General features: G+C 46.2%; 9 protein-coding genes across 9 annotated transcripts; 3 read left to right on the plus strand and 6 right to left on the minus strand.

The window, feature by feature from the left end:
• Positions 1 to 89: 89 nt before the first annotated feature.
• On the plus strand, positions 90 to 2,497 carry CCR75_000709 (uncharacterized protein; the record flags this gene model as incomplete). Its single annotated transcript, XM_067958815.1, has 5 exons — positions 90 to 704; positions 774 to 833; positions 900 to 1,053; positions 1,113 to 1,211; positions 1,282 to 2,497. 5 exons carry the CDS (start codon positions 90 to 92, stop codon positions 2,313 to 2,315), a joined length of 1,962 nt encoding a protein of 653 aa, XP_067814828.1. The 3' UTR covers positions 2,316 to 2,497.
• A 7-nt stretch (positions 2,498 to 2,504) lies between these two features.
• Positions 2,505 to 6,482, minus strand: CCR75_000708 (uncharacterized protein; the record flags this gene model as incomplete). Its single annotated transcript, XM_067958814.1, has 2 exons — positions 2,505 to 5,995; positions 6,098 to 6,482. 2 exons carry the CDS (start codon positions 6,480 to 6,482, stop codon positions 2,505 to 2,507), a joined length of 3,876 nt encoding a protein of 1,291 aa, XP_067814827.1.
• A 114-nt stretch (positions 6,483 to 6,596) lies between these two features.
• On the plus strand, positions 6,597 to 8,870 carry CCR75_000707 (uncharacterized protein; the record flags this gene model as incomplete). The annotated part of the gene is made up of 5 exons (XM_067958813.1): positions 6,597 to 6,691; positions 6,755 to 6,977; positions 7,049 to 7,102; positions 7,189 to 8,311; positions 8,381 to 8,870. The coding sequence occupies 4 exons, from the start codon at positions 6,597 to 6,599 to the stop codon at positions 7,450 to 7,452; spliced, it is 636 nt and encodes a 211-aa protein (XP_067814826.1). The 3' UTR covers positions 7,453 to 8,311; positions 8,381 to 8,870.
• Positions 7,581 to 9,824, minus strand: CCR75_000706 (uncharacterized protein; the record flags this gene model as incomplete). Its single annotated transcript, XM_067958812.1, has 2 exons — positions 7,581 to 8,311; positions 8,381 to 9,824. The coding sequence occupies 2 exons, from the start codon at positions 9,822 to 9,824 to the stop codon at positions 7,581 to 7,583; spliced, it is 2,175 nt and encodes a 724-aa protein (XP_067814825.1).
• Positions 9,825 to 9,909: 85 nt separating this feature from the next.
• Positions 9,910 to 12,730, plus strand: CCR75_000704 (uncharacterized protein). The gene is made up of 2 exons (XM_067958810.1): positions 9,910 to 11,804; positions 11,869 to 12,730. Exons 1-2 carry the CDS (start codon positions 11,282 to 11,284, stop codon positions 12,159 to 12,161), a joined length of 816 nt encoding a protein of 271 aa, XP_067814824.1. The 5' UTR covers positions 9,910 to 11,281; the 3' UTR covers positions 12,162 to 12,730.
• Positions 10,142 to 10,585, minus strand: CCR75_000705 (uncharacterized protein; the record flags this gene model as incomplete). Its single annotated transcript, XM_067958811.1, has 1 exon — positions 10,142 to 10,585. One exon carries the CDS (start codon positions 10,583 to 10,585, stop codon positions 10,142 to 10,144), a length of 444 nt encoding a protein of 147 aa, XP_067815004.1.
• Positions 12,731 to 14,699: 1,969 nt separating the features above from the next.
• On the minus strand, positions 14,700 to 15,365 carry CCR75_000703 (uncharacterized protein; the record flags this gene model as incomplete). The annotated part of the gene is made up of 1 exon (XM_067958809.1): positions 14,700 to 15,365. One exon carries the CDS (start codon positions 15,363 to 15,365, stop codon positions 14,700 to 14,702), a length of 666 nt encoding a protein of 221 aa, XP_067814823.1.
• Positions 15,366 to 17,386: 2,021 nt separating this feature from the next.
• Positions 17,387 to 18,079, minus strand: CCR75_000702 (uncharacterized protein; the record flags this gene model as incomplete). Its single annotated transcript, XM_067958808.1, has 1 exon — positions 17,387 to 18,079. One exon carries the CDS (start codon positions 18,077 to 18,079, stop codon positions 17,387 to 17,389), a length of 693 nt encoding a protein of 230 aa, XP_067814822.1.
• Positions 18,080 to 18,528: 449 nt separating this feature from the next.
• Positions 18,529 to 22,408, minus strand: CCR75_000701 (uncharacterized protein). Its single transcript, XM_067958807.1, has 2 exons — positions 19,508 to 22,408; positions 18,529 to 19,412 (listed from the first exon to the last, which is right to left on the minus strand). The coding sequence occupies exons 1-2, from the start codon at positions 19,953 to 19,955 to the stop codon at positions 19,270 to 19,272; spliced, it is 591 nt and encodes a 196-aa protein (XP_067814821.1). The 5' UTR covers positions 19,956 to 22,408; the 3' UTR covers positions 18,529 to 19,269.
• Position 22,409: the final 1 nt, after the last annotated feature.

Below are 22,409 nucleotides of genomic sequence, written 5' to 3' on the forward strand. Positions count from 1 at the left end.
ACTTACCATACCTTTTCTTCTCTCGATTAAACGACGCTGAGTTTAAAATCCAGTGTAGTAGTAGTATGTCTTCTCGTGATCTTTCCACGATGAAGGGTTCTCGGCGCCGCCGCGTACGTGCCGTGGCCATGATTCTAGATGATGTGCTGTACGATCATACAAAGCTCTTATCGCACCTGGCTATTAATCGTGGCGTGGCTCAATTACTCGCTGAAGGTGCGTTCGCGACTAATGCCAGTGCATTGAAAGCCTTGCAAACCTTTCGAAAAGCCTATGGCCTTCGAAAGCGCTTCCCTCGCTTTGTCGACAGTCTCATGCCAGCTCACTTGTCACCAATCCAAGCACAACGCGTGAGTGCGGCGTATTATGAAAGCAATGTACCAGAAGCACGGAGCATTACGCCATTCCCAGGGATACGCAAGACCCTGCAAGAGCTGCAAAACAGTGGAGCCTGTCACTTGGCTTTACTATTGATCGGAAAGCCTGACGTGCAACGAGAGCGGCTCAAGACATTGGGCGTCGATGATTTGTTTCAGCAAGTCGTGCACATTCGTCCAAATTCGAGCTTGGCGCAGCTCACGAGCGCCATGAAGCAGCTCGTGAGACAATTACACTTACCTTCGTCTGCTGTCATGTTTGTGGGTCGCAAACCATTCTACGAAATCAAAGCAGCCAAGAGTGTCGGCATGCTCACCGTTCGCATGGTACGTTCTCGAACGCAAAGTATGAATGCTGGAAAAGAATTCAGTGACTCGAACGTGCTGGTAATGTAGCTCTTTGGCAAGTATAGCAATGTCATGCCTACAGACGAGATGGAGCAACCAGACTTCCAGGTAAGGAGGACACACACTTAGTAAAGTCCGTGATACATGCCAACAATTGACGAAGTGGCAAATTAGATTGAAGGGATGGAGCAGCTTGTATCGATTGTCAAGTTGGCAGATCAGCAGATGTTACAGCCAAAGATCGTGGCCATTGGTGGCGGTACGGGTTTAGCTGTATTGCTAAAGGAAGTGCGTCATTATCCAGCAGATCTTACTGCCGTCGTGACAGGTTCGCATTCATGGGTTTTAAACGTACCTGCACGATCAAAACGTAGCTGTTGTTTCTAGTGTTTGACTCGGGTCGCCATTCTGGCACACTGCGCAAGTATCTTGGTATTTTGCCACCCGGAGATATTCGGAATTGCCTCGTCGCGCTGTCCGATTCCGGTTTGTCTTTTAAGAGTCTTTTTAAAAAGTTATCACATGTGTGATTCTTACCCACTTTTCGTATCGCTAGATGAGCTGATGAGCAAGCTAATGAACTACCGATTCCGTGAAAACTTCATGGAAGGGTGCAGTTTGGGAAACCTCCTGCTTGCAGCATTAACCGACCTACAAGGGGGTTTCGACCGGGCCATTGCGTCAATCTCGGACATTCTTAATATCAATGGTTCCGTCTTACCAGCCACACTTGGAATTACCGAGTTGTGTGCCGAGCTAACGGACGGATCTGTCGTCGTCTCGGAGGTTAATGTCCGTAACCCATATATGCCAGACGAAGACGTTCATTCTAATTCGACAGCAAAAGAAACGCCACGAGCAACGCCAGAAAAGCTTAAGAAGAAAAGAATCAAGAAAGCACCGATTAAACGCGTGTTCCTGCAGAACCCGAATGTCCAAGCCTTTGAGCCTGCAGTGCGTGCAATCGAGGACGCCGACATTATAATTCTAAGCCCAGGGGGCTTCTACACATCAATCATCGCGACGCTTCTAGTTCCAGGTATTCGGGACGCTATTGCACGATCCGCAGGTGCTACGGTCTATATTAGCAACGTGACCACACAGAATGGACAAACAGATGGCTATACGTTGGAGAAAACGATCGACGAGCTTTCGGCGTACCTTGGTGCGGATGCCATTGACTACGTGATTGCGAATAACACTGAGCCCCCAAAAGATGTCCTTGCGCCATATGTGGAGCGAGGTGAAGCGTTGTTGCTACCTACTCCCGAAATGGCAGCAAGAGAGCGTCCTGTGCTCCTTCAAGGCCAAACATTCCAAGAAGACCTTGTTGAGGGTCAAGTGAAACGCGAATGGAACAAGACGCCGATGCTCAAGCACAGCGGCAGTCGCGTGACAGCTATTCTCTACACTATCATTGATAAAGAGATGGCACGCCACCGTGATGACTATCCGCCACCAACGACCTTAAGCGCAACTCGGAAAGAATCAAAAAAACTTTCTTGGCTTCCAGCTATCCCAACGACGGGCCCAGTCATCGTAGTGCTGGCAGTTGCGACGCTATTGGCATCCGTTCTTCGTCGTCGCTGACGCGAAGATCGATAAGTGGCAACGCTCAGGTTGATTAAAAACAGTAACAATATACTTAGCTCAGAAACGCAAACTCACATTAATAATAGGCTACCTGATAGCACAAGACAACCATTCATTTCCACGCATACCTTGAAAGCATACCAACTTAATTTACAGCGACAGCGACGAGACAGACGATGACGACGATTACGATGGCAAAGCCGTCGAAGAAGATGATCGAAGGGATGTGCCATTACTTTGACGTGGTTGCTCCTCAAAGCCATGATGTGTGACTGCAAATTCTGAAAACGCTTGCGTGGCAATGAACAACGTACGAAAGTCGCGCATTTCGGGTGTCGAGGCGGCGAGGTAGCTAGCTTCATCAAAGAATACGGTGCGTTTCCGTGCGAACTCATCCGTCCAAACGTAGCGATGGTAGCCAAAGTCGCCAATAAGTCTACTTACAGCTCGATAAAATAGTCCGCGGACAGCAATTTCGGGAAACACAAGAGGCCTGGTCGGAAAATGGTGTGCGAATACATGGTCGCTTCGGCTAACATTCGGCTTAAGGCACTCGTACAATGCGTCACGCAAGTTATAATGTACGCTGCTAGGAAGAACGCACGGTACGTCTCCACGCAAAATAGCACCTTTGTCCAGGTCTACAACGAGCAGTTCGCTTCCAGCTCCTGCAAACAGATCGTCGCCACCTTCGCTTGTAAGCTGGCGTTGGGCGGAGTCGAGCGCATGCTTTTCGGCTCCAAAGATGAATGGCGTTGGGCATTCAAGGTACTGCATCATTCTCCGGGGCAGCATAGGTAGATACACATGCGGCCACGACAAAGGGTGCATCAAAGCACGCAATGACTCACCAACTTTCATGAGCACCGATAGATACGAAGACACGAACAGAATGCGATTTTCCAGCAGCGCTGCAGTGAACACAAGGAGGACTGTCGAGATGTCCAGTGTATCAAACAAAAGACGTACTGAATGATCAAGACGCGGTAGTGCTGCAAGTAATGAAGCAGCTGTAGCTTTAGGTGTCAGACCTGAAGCCTCTAAGAGTGGCGATTCTGGGAGCGGTGATGGTTGGTGATACTTTGAAATGTGCTCCTTTGAAATGGAACGGGTCAACTTTGCAAGAACTTTCTTGTCCAACTGAAAGCTATATCTAGAAGAATTTAAGTCGTCAGTCTTAGCAGCCGCAGAAGCAGCAATTGTCTCAAGCTCTAACAAAAATTCGTACGCCTCTGCAAGACGTTCTCGAAGCAGATCCACAATCGGGAAATTTGATAGCACGCACACTCCATACGGGACCCATCGACTTCCACTTTCTGGATCAATCCGCGAGGTTTCAAGTGCGCGCCGTGATAATGGCGGTGCTGGCTTATATAACACGACACAAGCTGCAAATAATTCAGCAGCTGAGGCGCCAGCACTACTGTCACCCATACGAAAGTTGAATGCAAGAGGGGGTGGGCAGGATGGTGCAATAAGCACCACATGTCGAGAATCCGCACTCCACGGAATGAGAAAATTCTCTACCGATTTGTCTACAACATAAATCTTTGAATCGTGGGATACTGGATGCTGAATTACTTGCAATTCTATAGGATCTTCAAACACGCCGCTGAAATCATTGCACGAATCGATCTCCCTTTCTTCAGCTGTCAAAGAAACAGAGACGGCTTCGAAAGTAAGAACACAAGATATGGCTTCATAACTTCGTGCAGACCGAAGACAGTCCAGATTTTTTTTCTTTGGTGCTGAAGTTTCAGCATCGTGTACGCTGGTATATGAAGCTGACAACGAGCCATTCTGAGATGATGAGCTAGTATTAACATCAGACCATTGATGCGCTCGCAAGCCGTAACTTAACAAAAGCGCCGACAACCGCCACGAATCGTCAATTGAGTCTTTTTCATCTTCAGAGGATAACTTTGGGTACAATGCAAACTCGGCGTAGGCACGACTTGTTAAGAACCGGTGATACAACTCTAGGTGGATAAGACTAAATTTGGCCAGAATAGCATCTTGTTCAGCTTGTAATCGCGCACATGACTTCGCCAGTGTGCGCGATAGATTTTGCATCTCAGCATCGCCTGCATAATACTTTTGGGATATGTACTTGAGCAACCGTCTGCATCGATAAGCAGCCTGATCGATGTACTCACGACGCTGGTTACTATTCGTACCGCTGGATGAAGAAGGCTTTCTCGAGTAGCCACAAGACTTGAGCAATGACGAGTAAGTTCGAAAGGCTGGTTTAAACTCATACTCGACGTCTAACCATAGCGCAATTTCCCGATGATAATTATGAGGAAAAAGAAATATCCAAAAGAAGTTGGCAAAACGATGATTAATCAATATGTCTTCAAGGCAAATAACTTCGCGCTCGACGGTCTTTTGCATTTCTGCATAAAGCTCTGTACTGCGAAATTCCGGGTACTTAAGCATAAGCACCCGTTTTACTTTAATGGCAACATCATCAAAAGTGCGCAATGCATTATCACCTCCAGCTGCCAAATCCCGCTTGATTAAGCGCAGCTTTTCAACGTCCAACATCGGTGGCTCATCACCTTCACCATCGACACCATTGATTGGAAATTGTGCATCCTTAGCCAGGTATTTCATTATGATTTTGACGCCATACGTGCGTAGCATGAGCGCATCATCGTTTGCAAGTGGTTTGTTTTGATTATTTATACGCAGCGTGCACCAAAATTGCCGATACTCTTCAAACGAGCACAGAAAAAATAATTTGCTCTGATCTGCATGATCAGGTAGCCACGCCGCGTAGTAGCGCATCATTCGTGGATTACTAATTACTTCCTCAATTGAAATTAATGCCGTCGGGTCCAGCGTTGCTTGGTGCGCTGGAAAAGCGTGTCTCTGCCGCTGTAACACCTCGTCTCGAAACGCACGTTGCACAACTTTTCCAAAATTGTGTTGATACTGGTTCTGCATCCATCGATTCCACTTTTGAAACTTGGCACCGCCATTTGATGGCTGCCCAAAGGATGGCAAAGGGGGTAAAATTGCTGACGCCGTCGAACTAGCTTGCGAAGTTCCAGCATACAAGCTCAAGCCACTTCCATTACTCATTTGAGCCAAAATTTGCTTTTGTTGATTTGCCCAAATTTCCGCAGACGATGGTGCTGAATTCACAGCGTCATTGCCTGCACTTGTAGAGCCATTTTTGTGGCCTACAACCGTGAAATACAAGAAATTACGCGCCTTTAATTTGACATGCTGTGCCCACCGAGACTTGGCGTTTTCAAGCTTTACATCTTCCTCTTCTTCCTTAATACTCGTCACTTCATAACTATTCACATCGTCGTCCGATCCACTTAGGACCTCGGACAATTCCCTTGCACTTAATTCACGTTCAGGCTCAAATAGATCGGTTTCATACAGCATTTGCTCAGAAATAGTGCTCTTTCGGAACGTGCTTCGACTCGAGAAAGAAAACGCCAAACTATCGCGCGAATGCCTTGAAAAGGCCATTGAGTCCCGTTCACTTACTGTGCCAGCAAGACCATTTGCCCCAGCTGATCGTATTTGATGCGACAGTGACATATCATCTTTGTCTCGATAGAATGATAAACTATGTGCACTGGCCATGCTCTCTCGAATGACTTCTTCAGCCGATATGGTACTATCAGGTGGCAATGGTGGACTAGCATCTAGCGAAGCTAAGAGCAAACAAACGATCGAAAGACAAAGTAATTAGTTCCATTCTCTTAACGCGTGCCAGTCGATTTACCTACAAGCTCGTTTATATCGTTCCGCTTCACCAGTCGAGTCTTCTAGCATATTCCGCGTCAATCTTCCACCGTCAGACACGTTGTCTTCGTCAAGACTCATTGCACGCGAGAGACCGTCAATAGACTGTCGTGCTGCATCAATGTCCATCATTAGAAAGCGAGGCAATGCGCAAAGACCATCACTCTGGCTAAATGGTAAAAAGCTCGAGCGGCTGAGACGACGCTCACGACCATCGAGGTCAGCGGATGCGCAGCGACGAAGTTCCGTGACTTCGCTAGTCAGCACTGAACCATCGCTACAGTCCACAGTTGCCTTAAACTCAGCAGTTTTTGAATGGATGCTTGAAATAAGGATGGCATTGCTGCTGCGACTGCGGCGCCGAGGACGCGTGCGGGCATTAAAGTCGTCACACATGTTGCAAACCGCTGCCCGCACTTGAATTCGTACTTAAGGGAAATTTCGTATGGGTTGTTTACGTACGTGACGCAGAAAACGTCTTTTTATTTTTCCTTCTCCCTAATTGCTGCTATGAGTGAGCGTCGCGTGAATGCCGCGCAGGACGCTGTTATTAAGGTGCTTGTGCTTGGCGATGCCGCCACGGGCAAGACGAGTCTTATTAAGCGGTGGGAGCTGTCATTGCTCTACTGCTTGGTATTTAGTAATGTGGCTAAACACGGCTAATATAGATATGTACACGACGCCTTCTCGGAACACCATCGCACTACGATTGGTGTGGACTTTGCGCTAAAGGCAGTGACTGTAAATGGCACAACTGTGCGCTTACAGCTTTGGGATATTGCCGGCCAGGAGCACTTTCGTGCGCTGAATCGGGTGTATTACAAAGATGCGTTAGGAGCACTGCTGGTGTATGACATGTCTCGTCCAGAAACCTTTGATAGCATCTTAAAGGTACTAAGCCGTGAAGAATATTCTGCTTATGATACGTATAATACTGTGCTCATTTGCTGCTAATATTATAGTGGAAGAAGGAGATTGATTCGAAGGTGGAGCTTCCAAACGGCAAGCCGCTACCGGTAATTTTGTGCGGTAACAAGGTAATGCGCGTAGAAATGGTTATACTTGTCGAATTAATTTTGCTTCACTTGATCTGTGGTTCTAGTGCGATTTAAAAGAAGAGATTGATCGGGATTTTCTGGAAGAGTTCAGTAATACGAACAATTTTACAGGCTGGTTCGACACATCCGCCAAGGAGAATATTCATATTGACGATGCTGCTAAAGCGTTGGTGACGGGGATTCTGGAGCACAAGGACATATTCGAGCGGAAATCAGAAGCGCAAAAGCGTAATGATGCCTTTCGCGCCACGGGAGCGGCTAATGAAGGCAACACGGGCCAATCGAGCTGGTGTTGCAACAGCTTTTGATCAAGATCAAACTGCTTTAGTATTGTAAGGAACATAATTTCATATCATTTATGCACCAAATGCTATCAATGGATACGGCTGCTTGGTACGATTCTCCATTAGTAAGTATTAGATGCAGCATATGATTGCTAGGGGCTACTCGATTCGCTTTCAACGTCGGCAAGACGTCGCTTTCTTCCATTCTCTGGTCCTTTCAAGCTCCGACAATTCTTTGTAAAGTGAACTGGAAGTTGGTGCCTCCTTGAGGTTGCAACGCCACGAGTTGCCAAGTTTTTGCGAACAATTTGAAGCTCGCTTCGCTTAGTCACGAGCTTTTCGATAATTTCTTCTTTATTCGCCTCAGCTTGATCTAACTCGTTCTCAAGTTGAACCATTTCTTGATGATGCTTCTTCGTATGCTGTACCATAGAAGCCGCAATCTCGTGAATAAGCTTTTGAACTGTTGCTTCAGCTTCAATTTGTTCGACTTCCATATAAGCGGCGGATCGGATTAAACGGCGCTCGTCCATGAGCAAGCAATACTCGCACGACTGACTTTGATCGATCGCATTACAATCCGACAGATGCACAAAGTGATGCTCCACAGCTTCACACATTGGTTGATTGCACACTTTCAGATCTAAATGATGCTGCAGATGATCAAGAATAACCTTGCAATTCAGCAAACAACGTTGGGCTTTTGATGGCGCACAAAACGATGCATCCACAATGGCATACCCGAATTCTAAACATCCATCAAATTCCATTTCGGCAACCTTGCTGCTTTCGCCGCTCTTTGATTTGGCTACTAAAAGGTGCTTGATGTAATCTTCTTGAGCAGGTTTTGAATTCTCGATAACTTGTGCGACTTGACTGGATTCTAAGAAAAACATTCGAAAAAAAAAAGTTAGGAGGGTTGCTACGTTTCCACCTCATAATTTGTGCGTACCTGCTCCTAAATCAACGTCCCGAGGATTGTATGGTAATAATGGCTCCGTCGGCTTTTTCTCTACGTATTCAAACGACTCCATTGTGAATTGCTCAACTGAAGCTTCTTTCTCGGATTCCACAGGCAACACCTCTTGCTTGATAACAATCTCATCCGTTAGATGCCAAGAATACTTTGGAAAATTAAAGATGGGGAGACTGCTTTTGCGCGCTAATTGATTCAGTCGATCACCTGCTGCACGAAGCGATCGCGTGCTTTCAGTCCACCTTGCAATACTCTGCAAACAAAAGTTGCGAGTTGTGTTGTCCGACACACTTTGGAGAACGCGACGTTGTACACTAATTAAATAATTCAAGGCAACCGAGACACCAAAGCTCCGTCTTTGGTAAATGCGAATACAAAAGGGACATACAAATCCATTGTTGTTCCTTTTGTTGAACAAGCAATCTTGGCGGTGAGTGTAGATGACGGATATCGTGATGCACAAGGCGTTCTTACACACGGTATTGCTCTTGCAATGTTCGTAATGCCGAAGCACGGAACGACAGTGACCATCTTCACATTGTCCATTTCTTGCGCAAATAAGCGCGTCCTCGATCTTTAGAGCCCTTTCAATCTGCTTTGCCAATAACTCCAATAAATTGCGATCTGTCGTTGGGAACGAGCGCAGCAGTTTATCCAAATCATCAAGCGGAGTCGCCTCCGTATTTGGGTGGGTAACCGCAGCTACAGGAGGTAGAGGGGTAACAGCAGCTAAAGTTGCTGAAGCTAATGCAGGATTTCGACTCTCCTTTGCGGAAGCAAACACAACGTTTGAATTCGTCGAATTGGCTACCGCATGAGCTCCTGTATGACCTAACGATTGAGACGTAGCATTTGAGATCGATGAAGCTTCTTCTTGAGTGTTTGACGTAGTAACAGGCCATACCGTTGCGGTTGCAGAAGTCACGTGAGGAATTGTATGATCCTCGACAGGTTTTCTTGGAGCTTCTTCTAATGCCATTCGAGGGTCCAGATTTTCTAACTGTTTTTCTCCGTTATACTGCGTCAAGCCATTCTGACGACTTCTATCTTCCTGTACTGCAGCGATAGTACTCTCTTTCTCCTCCAACGTCGCGGTTGACATCGTCCTATCTAAAGCGATTGGAGGAATGTCGTGATGACCTTGGTCACTACGATGGTTCAATGCATTATTCTTATTCGCTGTCTCCAGCACTTCATTTTTGTTGCCAATATCATTGCCGTTTAATTGCGACCACGCGAGGAAAGAGCGAGTCTCTCCATTGCTGGTCGTTATTAGGTGGGTGCGCGCGAATCCACGAAAGTGCCATAGATTGGAGCAGTTCGAGCAGAGCGTCTTTACTCGACGCGGGTCGCACGAGTAGCATTTAAACTGCCAGTTGGACGAGCGACACCAACTGCACAGGTGATCCAGAGGAATCATACTTTGCAGCGTATCACTTTCGAAAGGCTACCATTTATGACAGTGGTTTTCAGTTTTGCATGGCAAATTAGCAAAAGACATAAAATGAAAAAAAGTTTCACCGTCGAAAATTAAGGAATCGAAAAAGACAGATACGCAACCACTGAATCACAAACCAATCTTAATTTTTTTCGCTTGCACTAGTGCTACTTCGCGACTGTTTCGTTCCTCGCTCCCAGCAGCAGCTCGTATCAGCTGGCGATAGACCCCAGCTGCATCTAGTCGCTCGGCTGGCAAATTGCTTGCAAAGACTGAGACTCTCCTACTCCTAGTGTGCGCTACGTGGCGTACTTGGCAGTCCATTCGCGTGCAGTGGCATCGTGACGTGCGCGGTCTGTTCTATATATTTGCGCAATTTCGGGTACAAGTGGGTCGTCCGGGTTTGCATCCGTGAGTAGCGAGCAGATTGACAGCAGCACCTTCGAGATAGTGAGTGCGGGACTCCACTGATCCTTCAATATATCCAGGCAGATCCCGCCGTTGGCGTTAATGTTGCAATGGTATATGCGCGTCGTAAAATTAACCTTCGGTGGTTTAAAAGGGTAATCGGCCGGGAAGTAAATGTTTAAAAAGTAAACACCGCCGGCGTATGGGCTATCTTCGGGGCCCATAATCGTGGCCTGCCAGTGGAACAAATCGTCGCCAACGGGGCCAGCGCTGCAGTTGCTGGGAGGATCACGACCCAGGTCCTGCAGCTCTTTATTGATCCGTTTCATAGCCATGGTTGCTGAATTTGTTTTGTGCTCGTGGCTTCGGCTCCCTGTTCAACTCTCCTGTGCTGCTTCCTGCTACGAAAGGAAAATGATAGAGGGGGGAGAAGGCTTAGGAAATCACCCTTAATCGGCAACACGCATAGTACAAAGCCTCACCAGTTGCGCAATCTGGGTCTTCTGGAAGTTTTTCTTTGGTTAAGCTGGCGGGTCGTACCTATCCTCATTGGCTGACCCATGACAACTTATTGGCTAAAACGGGGAATAAAATTTGGAAAAAAAGGTTTTTGAATTCTGCAAAACAAGCGTGATAACATGAGGGACTGCCCTCGTTATACATAGTAGCGGCCGCTGTGGAAGAGGCAAATTAAAAACAGTGCATAACCACGAAAAGCATTGTTAATTGTCCTAAGGCGCTTTATGCCCACGAGCTTGTTGACGCCTGCTGCTGTAGAGAACGATAATTTAAAAGTGGCGTAGCCTCGTCGAAAGGCCCCATCTCGCGACGTCACTTCGTTAGAGACAATCCCTCTCAATCGACTTTACTTGATGTGAGTAATTGGAATTAAATATATTTGCGTTTGTTATGGAGTAGTCTATCACTTTTTTTACAAACTGACTGCAATTGACGTCGGCGCCAGTCTTGCTCTCGCCTCGGACGCCCACAGCGCACAAGTTCACACATTGCCTTTCTAGCTTTCAATCAGTATGGGCGACCGGTACCAAAGCAATCAATCTCCGCGTGATAGCAGCGGTAGTATGACAAATGAACGCTTTGGCAAGCTCGTGACGGAGACGAGCAAAGGCATATCGAACTTTAATCAGCTCACACGCAGCATTGCGCAGAAAATGTCGTTGTTTGGGACACCACAGGACTCTCGTTCAAACCACGTACATATCAAAGAGCTCACGGAAAAGGGCAATAAACTCGTAGCCAAGATCAATCGCCGACTCCAGGAGCTTAATCGTGGTGCCAAGGGCGCTGCTGGCCGCACGCGGCGCACCCAAATCAATAAGCTCTCGGCAGACTATAAGAATCAAGTCCGAGTCTTTGAAGAGACGTGCGAGCGGCTGCTGGAATCCGAGCGACAGTCTGTTGATTTCATTCGCCGGTCGTCTCAGAGCTTCCGAGGTGGCGACAGCCGCCAATCACGAAAGGGCGTGGAGTTTACCAATTACAGCGAAGACCAGATCTACGCCCAAGCAAACGTGATTATTTACGACGAAGATGGTACGTGGCTAGTTTGTATGTCGTACCGAAAAAGAGGGGCTTAGCGTGTTGTTTGAATGTACAGATATGCAGCGACGAGAGGATGATATTATTCAAATTAATCACCAATTGCGAGAAGTGAATGCTGCATTTACCGAGATCGATGGTTTGATACAAGACCAAGGCGAGACGGTCGTCGAGATTGTGGAAAATACAGAGACGGCGAAAGAAAATGTGTCGAGTGCTTTGGAAGAAGTGCGGCAAGCCGAGCAGCGGAAAAAATGCTGCGCGTTTACAAAGATTGAGCTCTTTTTCTTCGTTATCCTTTTGCTTGTCATCTTTATGGCGGTCATGGGCATCCTATTTGCCGCCAAGTAAATTCGGCTGGACGTGTTGAAATTCGTGATTTTCTTGTGATGGAAAGATAATGGACAAGTCTCGTGCACGACGTATAGAAATAAGCAGCGAGGGTCATCTACTTGTAATATATTATAATTCATATGTGCCTAGACGATTGGCATCTTTTCAGAACAAGTGGCAAGTGTCGATACGCATCACGTCTCGAGCCTAGCACCATTTTTCTGTGGTTACATGTGACCCTTGTCGAGGTTGAAATAGTTGCTTTGGCCGAAATGTTGAAAAATGGAAAAAAGCGTCAAGTTAATTGTCGTTTAGCTTGGCAATTTGAAAAAGATTGGGCACTAGATTTGCCATGCATGGCAAGCTAGCGAGTTCATAGGCAATTTACTAGAATTTCTGCTACTGCCGCGTGACTTTGCATTCACCGAAACACATGCAGAAAACAGAACTGCTGTATATCGGTTTGAGTATCGTGCTGACCCTATACTCGAGCCGTCACAACCTCATTAAATGGTAAAGTAATAGGACAAACTAATAGGTCGAGCAGCCTAGCAATCTATTAATGAGTCAAATATGCTTCTTAAAACGAATTTGAACTGCGCCAACTAAGGACTTACTGTAGAAAGATAACTAATAACCGTTGATACCGTATATAAAGTGGCTACAATGTATAGAGGGAGGACTATAACCTGTTTTTTGAAGATAGTCATTTGAATTGACATCAGAATCTACGACATACCTTCCTTTGTGTTGAAGCAGGCACAGTTAGCAAGCAGAGGCAAGCAAACTTTTCTATCTTGGCCAAGCGTGAGAAAAAGCCTCTTTCCACCCGAGTATAAGTAAAATTGACTTTTATGTAGTCGACACGATTTGTGAAACCCGTTCAAATTATTACGATGTTTTGAAATATATTGAAACATTACCTTATTAAATCGATTTAAAATATTGTAATTTAAATCAAATGATATATAAATATAAAAAATATATAAATAAACGACGTAAAAATAAAAACAAAGTATTTATCAAGTTTAGGTGCTACGGTGGACGTTAAATCCTATAAGTGAGAGGGAGGGATACGCATTTGGAGAATAAGTTATTCGAGTGAAAACTGTATTTCTCTTTTATTGAAAAATTTGGGAGATTTATACCTGTAGACAAAATTCCACTTTAAGAGGACTTAGACGAATTTTCCTGTAACATTCTGGAAACAACGAGTTAAAATAAACTTTAAGCATTTATCGATTACATTTTCCGTATCAACATTAATTAAATTTCTAAGGCATAAACTGCTAAGATATTTGCATTTTTATGCTTACAAAGAGCCCGAAATTGTTGAAGAATCTCGCTGTTAGTGTTGCTAGAATGCTATGCTGATTCAGCATTCCCGTTAATTTTTTTTTAAATTTCACTCGATAACTTGGTGAATTTAAGTTGAAGAACGCTTTCGAATTCGTCGCTCAGAACCAGTGCAGAAATTTGCAAAATTTGGATAGCAATGACTCATTGATGGCGACTGACTTTCTCACACTTCACGTATACAATTTGCTATGCGAAAATGATCAGCGCGATAAAGCGTCGGAATTTATACATTTCTCCATTTCACAAGATACATTTATCGTTTTGGCAATGACAATGAACATCACCAAACGCTATCTAGAGGTTTATTCATGTAACAATAATAATGTTTCATATCACAGCAAAATTGATGCAGTTTCCAAGTTCTCTTAAAAGTGATTGTTGGTCTTAAATGACAGTTTGACTCTACAAGACTTGAATTATAGCGAGGTTTTGCGTCCATAATCGAGATAGTCTTGAGTTCCGAAAGTTTCTTGCTGGAAAATGTAAACCCATGCGAGTTTTACATTATTTATTATTCGCATTAGCAACCGCACAGCACTGCAACCAATTGTGTGATACATTTTACGTCATCGACTAAGTGAGTATCCTAACGTAGTAGTCGGTCTAGGTCGTCGTCTGCCTCGATATTTTTTGAAAAGGTCCCTGTAGCACCACAGCTAATTGGCGCCGTCTGAACCTATTCTTATTCTGATGGCCAGCAAAACTGACTTCTTCGCTCTTTACTGGCGATCTTAAATAAAATCAGGAAGATTGAGCTCGTCGATTTCTGAAACCGAGTTTGAGTAGCTTACCGCCCAGCGTCAGAATGTTGGCTTGGATTTTTAAGAAATTTCAATTTCTGTTAAAGGTCGTGGGGGGTTGTCAGAATATTTAAAGGCCAATGGATATTTCGAGGTATCCTGTAGTAGAATAAAACTGCCCACATGTTCATCTAGCTTGAAGAGATCTGTAATAGGAGCGCAAGGCAAGTTACGTTTAATGCTTAGTTCAACAATGATATTGTACATTTGACTTAACACGGAACAATTTTTGCAATCGATGTATTCGTACATTAACATCATACTTTTCGAGAAAAATTGTACCACACATTGGTGATGAATAATTAGTGTATAAAAAGGTGTTATCTGGTTGGATTCGCAAGATTTCGCCGTGCGTGACTTCTTTAGAGGTATACGGATTGCCGCGATGGCGCAATAATTAGGCAAGAAGCAGGTCAATCGAATCCTGAACGTCTTGTCGGTACGTGTCGTCGGTCAGAGCCTGCTCAAAAGACACTTCGGGCATGTAAGGCAGAGGATCGAGCTCGAAAAGAAGCGAGTCCATGTCAAAATCTAGATCCAAAACTTCAAGGCTGTCGGGGCCAAGGGAACTTGTAATGCTGCCATCGTCACTTGCCACGGGACTAAAGCTACCACAATTGCTTCCAACGTCGCTCGCCTTTGGACTACAATCGCCCATCAGCAAGGTTTCAAAGCTACTCAATGGCAAAACGTCGTCAACAGGAAAGGCTGACGGAGACCGCGGCGAGCCTTGCACTGTAAAATTCTTGACGCGCTGGATGCAGCCCGTGGCGTGGGCATCTACGCGATGCTCTGGGCGCACGAATTTTTTCTTTTGTTTTCGCAAGCCACGTCGCCGACGGTTGATCTTTTGTTGATACTTTTGTGCATGTGTCTGTACTTGCTTGATTGAACGCGTGCCAATAAAGGCGGCAATTGAGCGCCATGGGCCCGTCGGGAACATTTTCATTGCGTGCAAAAATTGCTCGTGTTCCTGTTCGGACCAGAGGCCGCGTGTGATTGGCGTGGTCGGTGCAGGTGAGACAATGAGGCTGCCTACTGCGGGCGTGGTGGAAGGCATCATTATCATGATTGATGTCAATATTGTTGTTGTAGTGTGTTGCTGGGGCAAAATATGGAAATGAAATTAATCAATGTGATTGATGTGGCCCCTGGTCACTTTTTTAGCTTTGACATGCCGTGGCCCTTCTGTGCGAAAATGGGGGGATGGGTAGCTTTAGTAAGGGTAGGGGTAATTTATGGATCAGCGGGTCCGGGTCGGAAAAACGGACCAATAGAAGCTATGCATTCTGCCGCCTTGTCTGCTCACGGTCTGTGTCTCAGAGACTAAGTACGTCTAAATTAATCTGACGGTAATTTATGCCTTAAAAAGGTACTAGTGAGATTGGCGACTAATGCGTCTCGCCGGTTGCGTCTGCCATGGAGAAGTAAGCCCAACTTCGGCTATTAAACTTATCTACTGCAGCCAAAAGTAGCAAGCGGCCAAAGGCCGATGGCAAGTTACAATTCGCTGGAGGCTATCCAGCCAAGCAGGTTCGAAAGATTCGATGCTGCAGCTTCGACATATGCGTAAAATACAATTTTTCTGTTTCACTTGCTGAGATATGCCGGTGCTGCCGGTTGCAACTTGCAGTACCAACCGCGCAGCGACAAAACGGCCAAAATATGGAATGCATTTAAGCACTTGTCGGACTTTAAACAAAGATTCTTTCCATTAGAACTTCTTCGCACACGCCTACGTGAAAGTTAAAATTTTCTTGTTTACTCGAACTTTTCAGCAAGAAGTAATGCTTTGTGTCTGCAATAAAAAAAATATTTGAATTATTAACTCGGACAATGGCAAAAGCGCCAATACATGAAGTGCGTGCGAATTTGTGACCGTCCCTTCGGTAAAATTACTCCTTAGCACGAGCGTGACATTGAGCGCGATCGCACCAAATAAAGGCCGATTGGGTCATCTCATGGAAATTTACTTTGGAATCCTCAGCACCTGCATATATGCGACATTCGCATTCCGTAGCAAAGTCAATTGTGTGTTCACCCTAAAAGACTGAGAGATCGCAGCCGTTGCTGACTGGGCCAACGGCATTGGTGATTCTTACACCGCCAGTGCTGTCGCAGCTTAATATTAGTACTTTGCGATGCTTTCTAGTGGTGTGCGACCTTCCTTCGGCCTGAACCCTTAAACAACCTTTTATCTTTTCTCCTTTCGCTCCCGCCAAACTTTAAGAGTCACACGGACTGCAGAGACCGAGGATATGTATGAACATCGAATCAGGTGCAATGCATGTGGGCGGATGGATACATGGGTAACAAGCGACGCTCGCCGGATCTTCGGAGAAGAATTTAGATGCTTTATATTCCATACTGTAGCCTTGCTAATTTAAATGGATTTAAGTGCTCAATAGATTTGCTAAAGTGAACGCAGTTTTTGAGAAAACAGTAGCTTTTGCTCGTCTCGATTTTGAGTACTTTTTAGCTACACGCATCGGAGTTGAGGCCTTTGTACCTTTTTTTATGTCCAGTGGATATACTTCCGTCGAAACTTGTCTCTAATCGAACTTTCGTTTGCGTTCGTCGGTGTGTATAATTTCAAAAATACTTAACTTCGCTGAAAAAAAAGGTGGTTTTGCCAGCCCAAATTTCGAAAATAGTTCCGCTAAACAAACGTACCAGTGGCGCCATGTAGCCACCGTCATACAAAACGCGAGAGCACGACGGGATTTTTCTTCAAAAAAAAAAAAAACTAAAAAGGGTTCTAGCGACAGGTGTCCTTGTCAACGCCATCGCGTAAGATCGCTTGCTGATATATTCAGTTTTATAAGGACAGTCGGTGGAGAGCTACGGGGGATCCGACCGTAAGGCTGTCTGTCCATCTGAGCCGTCTCCACTGAAACCACAGGACCAGATGACGGAAAACGGCAGCCGACTTCCGGCACGAGCCGACTTCCTCCGTCCCAAGCTGAAACGCAAGAGGTCGGCTCGTGCCGTTGAACGTCTAAACGGCGCCTATGCTTTTAGCGGGGACGACGAAAGAATAGAAAATTATAAGTAGTAGTATTACGGTTGCGACAACCTCATCCATCAAGTCGCAGCCGACTTGCGCTGCTGTTTTAACGACTGCTCCTTCGCATCGGCGGCTTTTCCTTCCTCGCTGGGATTGTCCTCTTTCTTAATCGGATTCGCGACGACATATTTTCGCTTTCCGCTCTTTCGCGCTTCTGCCGCCGCAGCGCGCTTATCAATCTCGAGCTCAAAGCCTTTGGGCGTTGTGAGTTTCGGACGTCGAACTGCTGGGACTCCAACACCTCCACTGGCCGAAAGCGCTTGCGAAAACTGATCGCTTTTTCCTGTCGCAGCTCCGTGCGTCGTTGCGTCGTGGTATTTTCGCGTTTTACGTTTCTGAGCCTGCACACGCTTGCGAATCGCTGCGATCTCGAGCAATTCACGAGACGTTCGCGTTAACATGTCGGCACGGGAGCGTGTCGTGACTTTACTAAGTTTATGAAACTTGGGCGAATGTGGAATCGTTAAGCGACCATTTTCTTTGGCGACGCGTGCGAGTCGACGCCGTTTCAGTGCCACGTCACGCGCTTCTACCAGCTCTTTCTCTTTGCCTGTCAGCACCTTCTTTCGGGAGCCGGCCAGCGATGCTTTTGTGGGCTTGAGAAGACGGTCAGTGGACGAAATTGCGCGTACTTTGGGCACGGGGGGAGGTTTGCCACGATACATCGTGTCCTGGTTGTCATCGTGCTCAAAGCAGTTCGAGGTTGCCATTCCACGAGAGCCGAACCTCTGGGGTCCTGGAGACGTGCGCTATTTAGGTAGACTTTCGAGTGTTTTTATCCAACCACAGGACCCTGAAATTATTATATTCAAGCCATAAAATAGAGGAAATCGTCGAGATGCGATCCATAAAATTTTAAATTATGATTCCGGTAGCAACAAGTTATGTTTCAAGGTAAGCAAATTGTTTACATATGGGTCATCTGGTGAATAAATACGTTTTAAATTAGTATTTGGACGATGGCGTATATTTATTACGCATTGATTAACGTAATGGCCTCCTGTGATGCCGCTGTGGCTGTGAGAAATGTTGATGCGCGAGCTTAGATCTTTTGTGTTAAGCGCGCGCATCAACATTCCTCACAGCCACAGCGAATCGGTTGGACATCCGGCTCGTCGAGTACTCCACTTCCTCATGAAGGTACGAGCAACTAGCAACCAAATTTATAAAAGAAATGTATTAATCGAGGTTAAAAGTAAAAGCAATTTCTTGCATTAAAAGCTTTTCATTGAAAGAAAATGCATGGCAAAGAGCACAAATCACTGTCTGCCATTTCACTTAGTAAGTTCGTCCCACAGTTTATTTACATCTCCGGAAGAATCGGCGACCAAGCTGCGGCCATCGGAAGTGAGAAGTCTGCCTTCTTCGTCCAAAAATATCAGCATAGGGATGCCCTTAACAGAATGTTTTGAGCTAATGGCCTGAAGGGTCGAGCGCTCCTCATAAGGTAGCGCGAGGAACGACATTTCTCCATAGTATTGGGCAAATGCCGCAGGTTCCCGGTCAGACGACATAAAAACGAGCTCGAACTCGGGGTGCTGCACAATCATCTCTTCGTAGACTTTATTGAGGAACGGCGTAAACTGGCGACACGGTGGGCACCAGTGGGCACTGAAGTAAAGACCCACTACTTTCTTTCCGCTTAGCTTCTGGTCTGTGTCTTGCAAGCCATCCTTCGTTAAAAGGCGCGGACCGAGCTCTTCTGACCACTTCATCTCACTACAATGCTATTTAATAAGTGAGCAAGGATTTGTTTAAGTAATCGGATTTGTACCGTAGCAGACAGAATTGCGTGGAAAAAAACTTTAGAAAGAAAACGAATTTTACGCGAATGGCATGTAACTGATTAACTGGCAAAGAACGATTTGTCTCTATGAGATGTGCATGTCTGTTGAAACTTCTACGCTGTCGTCGTTTCTTTCTTGGCCTTCTCACGAGCCAACTTCTTGGTCATGTAGTGATTCAGCGGTTTCTTGGTAGGATCAAATTCACGCAACACGACAGTCAAATGCATGTGCGGATGATGCATCACGCCCGAGCGTCCTAATGAAATGCAATAAGCGTAATGAGTGGCAACATATTTGCCAAAGCCACTTAAATACATCCAATTCTCGCATTTTAAATAAAAAATTGCGTACCTCGACCCATAATTCGAAGACGTTTTAAATAAGTGCCTTTGTTTACAAAGCACTCGGCCACCATGAGGTTCTCGGGCTCAAGTTGGTACTTAATATCCGCCAAATTGATGGCATTCTGCACCGTCTTTTGGAAGATCTCAGCCTTACGTTTGGGAGAGAATTTCATCTGTAAGATCGCCTCATTCGCGGATAATCCACGGATTTGCTGTGCTAGATATGCCAACTTGCGGGGGCTGGCACGTATCGCGCGCTTCATAGTTTTAACCGTACGTGGCTCAACGGGCGTCGTGGACCTTAGAAAAGCAGCCATCTCGTCGCCCGCAGCAGTTTCATTCGCAATACTCGACGTCGAAAAGGTCGCTCGAGCTACATTATTTAAAAACGCACTTCCCGCTCCTGCGCTTAGCGTCAGTGCGCCCATTTGCGAGCGCAGCACACCTAGCAGCATCGTGTCGAGTCAATATTAAGTTATTTACAAATCGCTTGCCACACATTCCAACAATAAAAATTCAAAGGATATTAATTGCTACAATTTCCAACCCTTTGTATACATATACTGTATATTATTAAGCTTCACCATGTTTTCTACAGAAGACACGTCGCAATCCCGCTACCATAAACACAAAGACACATTCTCCTTGCCACCACTTCATCGTCAAAAAAAAAAAGAATCCTTCATGCAAACGGCGACGTCGTCCGCGTCTTTTTATCTGAAATCCAAATGCGCAACTTTTCAAAATTTTCCATCGGCTCCTCGGCCTCCTCTTCATCGGCACTTGTATACACGCCAACACTCATTCGATCGACACTTGCTCGATCAACAGCCGCGTACTGAAGCTCCGAATCATCGGGCAACCATTCAATATGCACTTCAATGTCCGTTCGATTCGACACCAATGGCATCAAATACGATACAAATCGCTGTCGTGCCATTGGCAACAAAGTCGGAATCTCAATTCCACGCACGGTAATTTTTGCCACCGAAGTTCCCACGACAATATTTGCAATCCATTCTCCCAAGTACTCAAACTTATCCGGTCGTCCTTTGCAAATATCACGACGAAGCGACAAGAGAAATTCGGGAGTAAAGTATTTGCATCGTTTCTGGAGCTTAAACTGCACAATCGCTTCCGTTAATGCCTGCATCTGTTCCGTATTCTCCATCCCGTGCGTCCCCAAGTCATAGCATTCACTACAGAGATTGTAATTCGAACAAACACTGCACGTCCAGAGCGCACCAACCACTGGATCCATGCCACAACCATCGCAAAACGAATTCGCATGCACCACAGTTTTCTTGCGTTTCCATCGCGATCCAATCATCAAGGCTCCTTGACTCATTGCCGCGCCAAGACGTCCCATCAATGGTTTCGTAGGAGAGAGTTTTTTATCCGGCAAACTTGAAAACTGCGCCGTATCCTTGTCGTGGAGATCCCGTTGAAATACACACGTACGTGGTAATGTCGACGTTTGAATCATGTCCACAACTTGGTCTTCCGTCAAGTGCGACTCAAAGTGCAGTCCATTAACACTCACTAAACAATCCCCCACGACGACGCCCCCACGGTACGCAGAGCTCTCTTTCTCAACACTTTGAACTTCGACCAATAACTCGTTTTCAAGCGATACGACCACGTTCGTCGTGAACCCCAACACTTGCTCGGTAAACGTCAACGTGTACGTATTAAGAGGATGTTCTACGTAATCCGCCACCGATTGCGACCGTAATTCGGATTTTGCGTCCAAAGTATGCACTCCACTTGCAATGGACGAGTTCCTTCCCGAAGACTCGCCACTGCTTGTGAGACTTCCGGAACTCGGCGCGACGAGAGGAGCATCACTGACAAAACGAGGAGGTTGATCATGAAGCGACACACGACGCAATGTATGTAAAGCCCTCGTAGAAGACGGATCTGTGACAATACTCGGACCTAAGAATCGATGCGACGTGAACTCGTCTTGATCAAAGTCGGTATTGCCACCAAATCCCAACGGTGTGCCCAAATCAGCTTCATTTGAATCATTGTCGTCGTCTTGATCGTCATGGTCACTTGTTTCGTACTGAACGTCGTGTTCGACCAATGGTAATGGACTTGGACGTTTTGGAGACAACAACACGAGCTCCACTTCGTGATTTCGCATCTCCTCGTCTTCTAACGTCCATTCGACTTCATGCGCTTGTTTCGCTGCATCCAACTCGTGTGCTATTACACCTGTGGACTCGCTACTTGAAAGGGTTTCAATCGCAATCAAAGGTTCAAACCCAACGAGCTCTTTCTCCACTGCGACCTTTTCTTCAAACGAATTCTCCGGGGGTACATCCACTGGCGTCGTCGGTTCTGCGTACGCTTCTGTTTGTACGAAAGGCTCGTCGTGCGCTTCACGAAATGTCTCGTCAATGGGCGTCGTGGGCGCATGAAGCTCTTCATATGCGTCAAAAAACGACGTCGGTTCGTCAAAAGTGCCCGTCGTGGCGTCTGTTGGCGTCGTAGGCGCAGTCTCGGCTACTATTGACACTTCCGTACTTCCTATAGGCTGGAGCGGGTCCTCTACCGCGTCGAAACTCCGACTCGTTCCTGCTTCGACACCCTCTTGAGACGTCGTCACGTGGTCTCCTTCTGTCAACACCTCGTTTCCTGGGACCGTGACTGTCTCGTCGTTTCCTGACAACACCTCGTCCTGTAGCGGCTTCAGCGACGACTCGTCGTCGTCGTCGTCGCTGTCCGTGCGTGCCTTGTCGGACTCGCCACCGTCCTCGTGCGGCTGCTGGAGCTTCAGCGGCTCGGCCACAAGACTCGTTTCCGTCTCTGCTTTGACCATGTCACTCTTGGAGAGCATCAATGGACTCTTGACGGCCGCAAGATGATCAACACGAGCGCAAGGAGGCTCGACGTGGGGCGCC

This window comes from Bremia lactucae, linkage group LG3, assembly GCF_004359215.1.
Source record: "Bremia lactucae strain SF5 linkage group LG3, whole genome shotgun sequence".
Taxonomy (NCBI): domain Eukaryota; phylum Oomycota; class Peronosporomycetes; order Peronosporales; family Peronosporaceae; genus Bremia; species Bremia lactucae.

Bases quoted from the DNA above. Each gene is read 5' to 3' on its own strand.
- CCR75_000704 (XM_067958810.1), top strand. From the start codon at position 11,282: ATGGGCGACCGGTACCAAAGCAATCAATCTCCGCGTGATAGCAGCGGT. The intron at 11,805-11,868 runs GTACGTGGCTAG...TTGAATGTACAG, and splicing joins GATTATTTACGACGAAGATG to ATATGCAGCGACGAGAGGAT.
- CCR75_000701 (XM_067958807.1), bottom strand. From the start codon at position 19,955: ATGCTGCTAGGTGTGCTGCGCTCGCAAATGGGCGCACTGACGCTAAGC. The intron at 19,413-19,507 runs GTACGCAATTTT...GCATTTCATTAG, and splicing joins TCTTCGAATTATGGGTCGAG to GACGCTCGGGCGTGATGCAT.